Genomic DNA, 11,057 nt, shown 5'->3' with positions numbered 1-11,057 from the left:
GGAAAAACTTTTTCACTAGGAGGGTGATGAAACACTGGAATGCGTTACCTAGGGAGGTGGCGGAATCTCCTTCCTTTGAGGTTTTTAAGGTGAGGCTTGACAAAGCCCTGGCTGGGATGATTTAGTTGGGGATTGGTCCTGCTTTGAGCAGGGGGTTGGACTAGATGACCTCCTGAGGTCCCTTCCAACCCTGATATTCTATGATTCTATGATACTGCAGCACCTCACAGCCTTCAGCATGGAGCGGTGTCTGTCAGGCACAATGTCTTGACCCATATTGTTTTGCTTTTCCTATTTATAACTTAATTTCTAGAGATTTGCAATGATATGGTGGTAGTGTTGGGATTTTGGTCAGGCAGCTGGTGTGCTGTGAGCACTGCTTTATCTTGCTGTTCACAATCTTCTCACTGTTAAATTTGACTTTGTTGAGTCCACCTGCTGTGTCTCATCCTGTACTCAGATCATAGGCTCTTCAGGGCAGGGACTGTCTTTTTTCTATGTTTGTACAGTGCTTAGCCCTGATCCCTATTTGGAGTCCCTCATTGCTACATAAAACTAATAATAGTAATAATAATAATAAATGATAAATACATGTATTGCGGGAGTTCTAAACCAGTTATTAAATCAATTTGAATAGTATGCTATACTTCCAATACATTTTCAGCCTATTTTCAGAAAAAATAACATTTGTAAGAGGTGCACTTAAAATATGAGTGAGAGAAAGAGCGATTTCAGTGAACTCCAATGGAATCATCCTCCGGAAATGTTATTTAAAATACCTGACACTTGTTGCAAACTGGCATATTTCAGATTTGCTCCTGGGAGTATTTCTATGATCCCTGGGGATCAAAGTCATCTCTGGCAGTCATGATTTACCCAGGGAGTAGAATGCTCGCCGTCAGACACAGGAAAATCACCTCCTTCTTCCTTCATCTTGATGATGGAATTTTAACATACAGGTCCTGACAACTCCTTTCAGTGCATCACTACAATTACTATGGGTTATTTTAGATATATCAAAGTATATTTGTGTGTGCAAGTGTGTTTATCATTTTCAAAAGACTCCCACTTGTAATGGGTTGTAACAAGACCTGCTACAGAGCACCTATTTGTTTTACTAGCACCGTTGGCATCTGTAAGCCCTTTTCTTTACGTTATTTTCTCTATAATATGTTTTTCTACTCAGGGGCTACTCTGAATTGAGCAAAGGGTGGGGGAGGAGTGGAGGAGAGGATGGCACAAGGGTGAAGAGCTTTGAGGTGAGTACAAGAAGCTTGAATTTGATGCAAGAGGCAGACGGAGAGGGAGTGGAAGGCGCTGAAGAAGGAGGCGTGAGACGTTGTCAGAGTGACAGGCCGGGACGATTCTCTCAGCAGCTTTCTTTTGAACGGAGTGGGGGTGTCAGGAAGTCCCTCTCCTGTCCTTTCAAAGCACGGGGGCTAAGCCCATCCCTGCCCCTGTTATTCTGCTGGTGCCTTATTTTCTGGAACGTCTGTCTGAGGGCGGCAGGGTCTTATTGCGTGTGGCTCTGCGGGGCGTTATTGGCTGGGCAGTGCCCAGCGGTGCCGCCGCACCTGTTGTAGGGCGGAGAGAAGTGCGTGCTGCGGGAGGGGGAGGAAACCAGAGCCTGGATGAACGGGCCGCCATAGGTCCAGCAAGAGCAGAAGGGGCGCGGGGAGCCAGCCGTCCTATGGGGGAGCCGGAGGCAGGGAGGGAGTGAAAGCTGAACTTGGAGACTTCTTTGGTCCTTCCTCACCTGGGATCAGCCGACGGGACGTCCGCTGGCTGCCCCGGACCAGCTCCCAGATTGACCCCACGTTAGAGGACACAGAGCGGCCCACTTCACTCTGAATTTAACAGATTCCTTCAGCCTGGGAGCCCTTCTCGGCGCTCGGCCACGGGAATCCCTTTACAATGAATGGGATCAGCTGCACGGAAGCGCTGCTGAACGGACCAAAGGAGAAGGTAACAGGGCTGTGTGGGGCAGGCGAGCTACGAGGCAGTTGATAAGCAAAACAGAGGCGCTGGCAAAGAAGTGCAGCTCTGTTCCTGTGTGGGTGAATCGGGTCCCTTTAGACTTAACACAAGGCATGTCCACACGCAGGATGCGCTAGCACCCAGACTGCTTTGGTGCAGGAGCAGTGGCTACACGGGTTCTCCATTCCTGCCAGGGAATTTGAGGGCCAAAATGTGGATGGATCCACCAGGCTCCAGGTGCCAGAGTCAGAATTTTGCCGTGTTCATGCTCCGCGATGTGTCTAGGTCTGTTGTAGGGGAGAGGGAATTGGAATGTTTTGGTGCAGTGGAAGTGGCCACACTTGTTCTCCATTCAGGCAGGGATATCGGAGGGGTTGAAGGCCAAGAATTGGATGGATTCAAATAGGAGGATCCACCTACTAGATCCTGGGTTTTATGCATTAGGGTGTATCAGGGTCCAGATTTTTTTTTGGTGCAGTTGGAGCAACTAGATTTGTTCTCTATTTAGGTATCAGAACTAGGGGAATCAGGGCCAAAGTTTGGCTAGGTCCAGAGACTGGTTTTGGGACACTCATGATCTAGGATGAATCAAGATCCAGATATTTTTGGTACAGTCTGAGCAGTTAGACTTGTTCTCTATTTGATTGGGAACTTGGGGTGGGGGGGGGGGAGATCAGGCAGTATCCAAGTATATCTAGCTTTTACCCTTGTCTCACTCTGAGCTTTGGTTTTGGGATTTTCCACAAAATTTCTGCCTAAATCTTGTTGTCATGTAGGTCAGAGGTTCTCGACCTTTTTCTTTCTGAGGTCCCCCTCTCCCCACATGCTCTAAAAACTCTATGGTCCACCTGTGCTACAACAACTGTTTTTCTGTATATAAAAGTCAGGGCTGATGTTAGGGGGTAGCAAGCAGGGCAATTGCCTGGGGCCCCATGCCACAGTGGGCCCTGGAAGCTAAGTTGCTCACTTTTCGGATTCAGCCCCAGATGGCAGGGCTTGGAGCCCCAGCAAGTTTAATGCTGGCCCTGCTTGGTGAACCCCCTTAAAACCTGTTCATGGCCCCCCAGTGGGCCCCAGACCCCTGTTGAGAACCACTGATGTAGGTGATCCTTCCATAAAATTCCATATCTTCCTTCACAAAGGGTATGTCCTTCAAAGTCTTTAGACAAACATTTCATGAAGTGCATACATCCAGCCAATGAGAGAATTCCATTCCCAGCTTCTGTCCCCTGCTTCCGGCTGGGCAGTCACTGGGGGAGACTTTTACACTCTCATTTGCTCTGACTCTGCTGCCCTGTCCTGGGAGTCCCAAGTGTTTCTCAGAAACACAGCATGCAAGCAGACTTGCAAGCCCCATGTAATTTACACTGCAGCCCCTATTTGACCTTGTTTAACCTAATAAGGTGCAGATTGCTGGCAAAAATCAACTTAGATATTTGGAGCCAAAAGTTTCTTTCAAATGTGGTAACCACCTAGGCAGTATTTACTGCGCAAATAGAAAGAACATGTTGATTTAACAATTAATCAATAGAAAACAATAATGTTACAAAGTGAAACAAACAAATGATACGTTCGTTATGAAGAAATGACCATCCTTCTTTTCCCCACAGGAGACTGGCGAAGGAGAAGTAGCCGCTCTCCTGTAAATGCAGGGGCTGCACTTCTTCCTTGCCCTTATTCAAGGGCAGGGAGGAAAGGTGGAAACTCCTTCCAGCCTCCACTTCACTGCACACCCACATCAGGGCCACCCAAAATCTGTCCAGTTCTGCCACCCTTAGCAATATTGAGTAGTATTTCCCCAGGTAAAGCAAACAGACTCACTGCGTTTAATGGGACTAGACACCGAAGTAAGTACCACTCAACCTGAGTCACAGTGGCAGTAGTAGTACCTTACTATGCAAGTGTTCCCACTGGGAGATTATCCTGAGTTAGAACTAGAGGGTCAGGCCCCTAAACTATGTTTGTTTATTGTGGCAACTTACCATTTTTGCAGTGACAAGGTGAAAGTGACCCTGGGCAGCATAAAGATATAGGTCTGGATTCTGATTTCAGTTAAATAGAGGGAGTTCACTGACCTGAATGAAGTTCCTCCAAGTTTACGTTGATATAAACAGGAGCACAGTCTGACTCATGGAGTGCAAAGTATGGTCTAGTCTTCCTGAGGTAAAGATTGAAAAAACAACCCTGTGTTACAATATTTGGAAAGGAGAAGCAAGGTGAATGCAATTTCCTTTGCATTGTGTTTGTGAGTAAGAGCATGAAATTAATGCTTGATAAATTATCATTTCAGAGATTACAAAAACAAAACCACACATAAAAGGCTTCTTGTGGTATTCTATTTATCATGGCTACTATTTCAAAATTGATATATGGAAGATTAAAAACCACAGCACTTAATTTAATTTAAATTATCCAGACTAATTTAAGTATGTATTTTGCTTTAGTCTAGATATGCATCACATTAGTTTGCACTGTAGTTTTTAAATCTCCCTGGTTTGATATGAATGGGGCTGAGGACTTGCCAAGCTGTATGGGAGCTCCCACACTAGTCTAAGGAACTTTTTCCTACTCAGGATTATTTATACATTTTAAACTGGTTTTATGGCAAATTAACATAAATAGAGGTAATTGTCTTCAGAAGAAATTTGTCAGAGACCAGATTTTTAGATCCCTGTAAAATGTGACCAGTAAAGTAATCTATTGTCTCACTGTGATGAGCTGGAATTTACAGATGTAACTTCCAATAATACTAATATAAACTTTGAAATTTACCAAACTACCAATACCATAAACTCTTAATATTGAGGGCAAAGTGAAGTCTATGACTGGCTTTGGAAGCAATCTGAAGTTTGGAGGAGTATATTCTCCTCTCATTGTGCGGGGATTTACAGGTTTAATTCCCTTTAATATTAACATATTCCCATTGCTTTCCACTGAGAGAAGAATAGCCCCTTCCACGTTTCAGAGTTCTCTTCCAGAGTTATTCATGTACTTAAGTTCATCTCACTGAAATGCACAGGAAAGCAGTTTCTTGTAAGTGCAAAGTTTGTTAGAGGGTGTACAGTTTCATAGCACTTACCCTAAAAGCCTTTATCAATGAAAGCTTCTTTTTAGTGGGAAAGCAAATAAAACAAAACAGCCCTTTTATCCTCACTGCATGTGTTTTCCAGAGGTGCAATATAATGGGTCAAATTCTGGAGGCACACAAAGTGTGTATAAGTGAGGTCAAAGTTTGGCTGACTACATTTAGCAAGTTCTGTCTTTGGTTCCCTGCTCTCCTGTATATCCCTGGCTGAATTCACACATTCCAATTACTACTAGTTTGCCACCTCAGTTTTGTCTTCTCTTCTCTATCTTTCTCCTCACATCCAAACTCTTGCTATATCCTATCTCTTCTTCCTCTAGAGCATCTCTAAAATCCATCCTTAACTCTTTTCCCACACACCCCCCACTGCTAAAACCCTTGTCCACGCCTAGGTCATTTCTCATGTCCGCTACTTCTCTCTGGCTACCTGGCATCTCATTTTGCTCTGCTCCTCCAGTCTATGTTGCTGCCAGACTCATCCATCTCTCTTGCTGTTCTGACTAAATAATTGCCTCCTGCTCACTTTCTGCATCAAATTCAAGACTTACCTTCAAGGACCTGCACTACTCCTCTTCTGCCTACTACATCTCAGCTGATATCTTCTTCCGTTCCCCATCCTGTAGCCTACACTCTTGTCAAGCCTGTCTTAAATGCTCCACTACCTCTCAGCCTCAGACCCCTACACCATGAAACATCCCAGAATTTAATTGAATATGAATCATTTCCATTTTTTCAAGTTAGTATTCTCTGAATTTAAAAATCATATGTTGGGTGGGCATTTTTAAAAGGCAAGATCCTCCTTATTATAAAGGAAATGGAAAATTAATCACAATTCAAGAAGGGGGTTGATAAATTGGAGAGGGTTCAAAGAAGAGCCAGTAGAATGATTATCATGAGCCATGCTTTTCAATCCTTTAAACTCAAATAGCTCAACAAAGAGAAGGTTAAGGAGTGACACAGTTTATAAGTATCTACATGGGGAACAAATATTTAATAATGGACTCCTCAGTCTAGCACAGAAAGGTGTAATATGACGCAATGGCTGGAAATTGAAGCTAGACACAATCAGACTGGAAAAACGTATACATTTTTAACAGTGAGCATAATTAGCCATTACAACAATTTACCAAGTCTGGTGGTGGATTCGCCATCACTGACAATTTTTAAATCAAGTTTGGACAGTTTTATAAAGGACCTGCTCTAGGTATTTTTGGGAGAAGTTAAATGGCCTGTGCTATACAGGAGGTCTGATTAGATGATCACAATGGCCCCTTCAGGCCTTGGAGTCTATGATATCTATGAAACTTCCTCATTAGGCAGAAATCAATAGCATCCTCAGAATCACACCTTGGAAAAGGGTCGGTCCTGCAACTTTGTCTCCTATGAAATATCCTGTGACATGAATTGGGAGTAATCATACAAGTAAGGGATACTCATGTAAGAAAATTGCAGAAGCAGATTCAAAATAAAGGTGGGTTCCTTCTTTCACTAACTTCAATGGCAAACTCGCTGATGGACTTTGATTGTAGCAGGGCTGGGCCCTATTGTCTACTTCAGAATGTTGAGGAAACCTCGATACGGATTGACTGGTGAAATAAAGATGTAATAATTTATGCTGATTTATAAAAGCCGACTGTGAACAGCTGAACAACATAAACCCAGGTTTGATGTGACATATTTTAATCAAACTGTCTGAAGATTCAAAATACTATGTTTACTTGCAAAGCATATATTAAAATTATATTAAAATTATAAATACTGTAAAATCTTTGTTGAATATATGAGACAATTACATTATTATGTAATAGGATTAAATCCAAGACATAATAGCCATCAAAAAGCTTTCGTAGCTAATCTCATTCTGAATATAGCTTGCTGAAGGGGAATGATGATCTTGTGGCTAAAGCATACGACTCTGAGTCAGGCCATTTGGGCTCTATTCCTGGCTTTGCCACAGTGTAAGCTTGGGCAAGTCACTAAAACTCCCAACTCTCCCCATCAGAAAATGTAGCCACACTGTTTATCAGAGATGAAACTAAAGTCAAAATAGGTTTAAAAGAAATGTAGTTCTAAGGAACAAATAAAATGTTGTCATTTTAAATGTCCTATGAACATTATTATTATTCAGTGTAATATATTAATAGTATATTGTAATTAATTTTGTACGAGGTGGTTATAGGCACGTATGAAGGGAAGGTATCTGCCCAGAAGAGCTTGTGTAACCCACACACCTCCTGGGTGTGATGTTCTGTCCCAGCTAGTGGCACCGAGACCACTTAGAGATTAATGAGTCTGCTACAGCCTTAGCTAAGAGCCATGTGGCTTTTAGCTCATGCAGTAGAGCAAACTACGGGCCGTGTCCCACCCATCAGACGTTTTAATCTGGCCCTCGACCTCCCGCCAAGGAGCAGGGTCTGGGGCTTGCCGCACTCCAGCTGGGGAGTGGGGTTGGGGGCTTGCCCTGCTCCGCACATGCCATGGCTGCTCCATGCAGCTTCTGGAAGCTGCGGCATGTCCCCCCTCTGGCTCCTACATGTTGGGGCAGCCAGGGGGCTCCAAATGCTGCCCCTGCCCTGAGAGCCGCCCCCCAGCTCCCATTGGCTGTGAACCACAGCCTATGGGAGCTGCAGGGGCTACACCTGTGGACAGGGCAGCGTGCAGAGCCACCTGGCCATGCCTCTACGTAGGAGCCGGAGGTAGGACCTGCTTCCAGGAGCTGCTTCCAGGAGCTGCTTGAGGTAAGCACCCCCAGAGCCGGCACTCCTGACCTCCCCACACCCCCCAATCCCTTGCCCCAGCCCTGATCCCCCTCCTGCCCTCCAAACCCCTCGGTCCCAGCCTGGAGCACCCTCCTGCATCCCAAACCCCTCATCCCCAGGCCCATCCCAGAGCCTGCACCCCCGGCCGGAGCCCTCTCCCCTCCCCCCTTGCACCCCAACCCCCTGCCCCAGCCTGGAGCCCTCTCACGCACGCTGAACTCCTCATTTCTGGTCCACCCCAGAGCCTGCACCCCCAGACAGAGCCCTCACCCCTTCCTGAACACCCCACCCCCAATTTTGTGAGCATTCATGGCCTGCCATACAATTTCCCATACCCAGATGTGGCCCTCGGGCCAAAAAGTTTGCCTACCCCTGCAGTAGAGGCTCATACATTTAGCTCCAGAGGTCCCAGATTCAATCCCGCCCGCCAACCACCGGGGTCTATCCATGTTACACTTTCGATCTCCATACCATCACAAAAGTGAGGATAGGAAGCAACAAAAGCAAAATGCTTTGATAGTGAAGTGTGGTTCACTTCATTAGTTCCACAGTCTAGTTTGTCTTCATGCCTTTTCCAAGAGTGAATCATCAGAATATGGTGGCACAGTGCAAAAACCAGACATGCAGCATACATAGCATATGAGCTAAGACTCAGTTTGTGGAGTTTGTTTATGTAGGTCTATTGAAAAATCAATACTTTGTAATGGATTTGATTGCCAAATCCAACATAGGTCAATAGTAACCAGAAATGGTCTAACAGCAGTTTTAGTGGCTTTTGTGAAATCAGTTGATGGTCTCAGTCCCATTCTTAGTGAACAAGAGTCTTCATTGCCACAATCATCCTCACATGTTGGCAGTCTCAGCAGCAACAGAGGCCTAAGACTGAGTGAATCTGCATGCAGATCAACCCTTTAGGTGAAAGCATCTTAGTTGGGAAGCTCCCACTGCTACTGCTCACATATGCTTTACCTGGTTGTGAATAAACAGCAGAATTCAGTCTCCAAGACTATCCATGTACACACCTTATTAATATTACATTCTACAGTAGTTTAAGAAATGAAATAAAAAGGGGCTTTTTTCAGTACAATCAAACCAGTTGTCTCCAGCATACTGTACCACAATTCTTGCATTAATAATACTTCCCTGTTTCTAGAATTATAAAAACAGTTGAAAAGAAGTCAGATTTGGGGAAACAGTATGTTCAAACTTTAGCTATCATTCTAAGGAGAACTAAACAGAGGACTCTCGAGTAGAAGTGGAGAGATTATATCACCTCCGTATTTCGTACAACTGCAACCAGTGCTGGAATACTGTGTCCAATATTCAAAAGATATTGATAAATTGGAGAGGGTTAAGAAAAGAGTCACAAGAACGCTTAAAGGATTGGAAAACATGTCTTATAATGAGAGACTCCAGGAGCTCAAACTATTTAGCTTAACAAAGAGTAGGTTAAGGGGTGATTTGATCTCAAGCTGTAAGTACACACCTACACAGGGAACAGAAATTTGATAATTGTCTCTTCAATCTAGCAGACAAAGATATAACAAGATCCAATGGCTGAACGCATAGGCGGCTCGTGAGTCTTCCATCTGGGGAGGCTTACATGTGAGTGCCGGAAGCTCCCTAGAAGTGTGGAGGCCACTGATGCCTGGAACATGGCCCTGCCCCAAGGCTCGACCCCCACTTTGCCTCTTCCCCTAAAACCCCACCCCCACTCTGCCCACTCCTCTTCGCTGTTTCCCCCAAGGCCTCCCCCTGCCTGCTGTTCGCTCCTCTCTGCCTCTTTCCCCAAGGCCCGGCCTGCCTGCCCCTCACTGCTTTCTGGGAAAGAGGAGCAAGCGGTAGGTGGGAGGAGGCCTTGGAAGAAGAGGCGGAGCAAGAGTGGAGCCCTGGGGGGAACAGACTGAGTGGGGGCGGGGTCTTGGGGCAGAGTGTGGGTGGGGCCATGGTTCAGGCACTGGTGGCTCCCCCCACTTCTAGGAAGCTTCCGGCACTCCAAAGGTGGCTGGCAGGTGCGCCTCCAAAGGGAGGTGACCTGCACTGCATCCACAGCATTTGCCCTCCTGCATGGCCAGCCTTTTTTTGGGAAGCTTAGCCTCCCCCAGCCTCTTATACACACCTCCTACGGCTGGAAGTTGAAGCTAGACAAATTCAGACTGGAAATGAGGCATAAATTTTTAACAGTGTGGGTAATTACATTGACAAAATTTACCAAGTGTTATGGTGCATTCTCCATCACTGGCAATTTTAAAATCAAGATTAGAGATGTGGTTTTTTTCCCCCCAAAAGATTTGCTCTAGTTCTAACAGGAATTATTTTGGGGAAATTTTATGGATTTTGTTACATTGGGAGGTCAGATTAGGTGATCACATTAGTCCCTTCTGACCTTATGTGTGAATGAAAAGGTCTTGAGAAGTCTTGTCAATTTTTGATTAGCGGCAGATTAAAGCTTTATTAGGCAGTAAGAAAACCACTAGGGTGACACTCATAAATTGTATGGGATTTAAAACTCACCATTCAAAATCAAGTGATTTAAACCTCAGTCCTACAAAGATTTACACAGGTCATTGACCTTACTTGAGATTAAGGAAATTACTCACAGTGCATAAGATTAATCATTTCTACAAATCCTTCACAGGATTAGGGCCTTATTTTGGTTATTATAGCATGGATGCCGGAGGAGGTGGCAGATGCATAGGCCAAGATATCAGTTCATTAAAATGTTTGGAATTCAGGTTTTTTTAAAACAGAAAAATAGCCTTTGTTTTTTTTTTTTTGTTTTTTTAAAAAAAAACTTATTTGCCAAAAATCCAAAAAACCTGTTGTTTTTCTACATTCTTCATGTTTATGCCTTTTATGATTGAAATTTGTACTAAAATGTTAATGAAATCATTATGGGATTTTTTTTTTTTTGCTTACCAAAATGATTTGAATAATATTTTTAATGAGAAATGGGTCCATTTTGAATCTTGCAAACTACTTTAATCTTATTATGAATATTCTGACCAGTACTACAAAATCTGATTCTCTAAAAGAATAGGACTTTCCCTTGGCCCATTTTAGAACAAATCTGCTACAGAGGGGTGAAAAGGTTTATATACATAAGGGTCCTAGCAAACAAATCGCTCTCTGTCCTGATTGAGGTGCTTTTTGCCTGTATCTAGACCAGCGAAACCATACAAACAGTGTTAATAAATTGATGCTGAAGAGGGACAGACAGGGCTAACGTACATTCC

General features: G+C 44.2%; 1 protein-coding gene across 1 annotated transcript in view; it reads left to right on the top strand.

Annotated features, from left to right (window-relative positions):
• The first annotated feature begins 1,648 nt into the window (after positions 1-1,648).
• PDE8B (phosphodiesterase 8B) overlaps positions 1,649-11,057 on the top strand; it is a 169,134-nt gene continuing 159,725 nt past the window's right edge. The window contains exon 1 of the mRNA XM_043547005.1: positions 1,649-1,965. Coding sequence (XP_043402940.1) covers positions 1,915-1,965 — 51 coding nt within the window. The 5' untranslated portion in view covers positions 1,649-1,914. The remainder of the gene's footprint in view (positions 1,966-11,057) is intronic.

Source organism: Chelonia mydas, chromosome 5, assembly GCF_015237465.2.
Source record: "Chelonia mydas isolate rCheMyd1 chromosome 5, rCheMyd1.pri.v2, whole genome shotgun sequence".
NCBI lineage: Eukaryota > Metazoa > Chordata > Testudines > Cheloniidae > Chelonia > Chelonia mydas.
The sequence above is the reverse complement of the archived record's forward strand: the minus strand, read 5'-3'. Positions and strand labels throughout refer to the sequence as shown.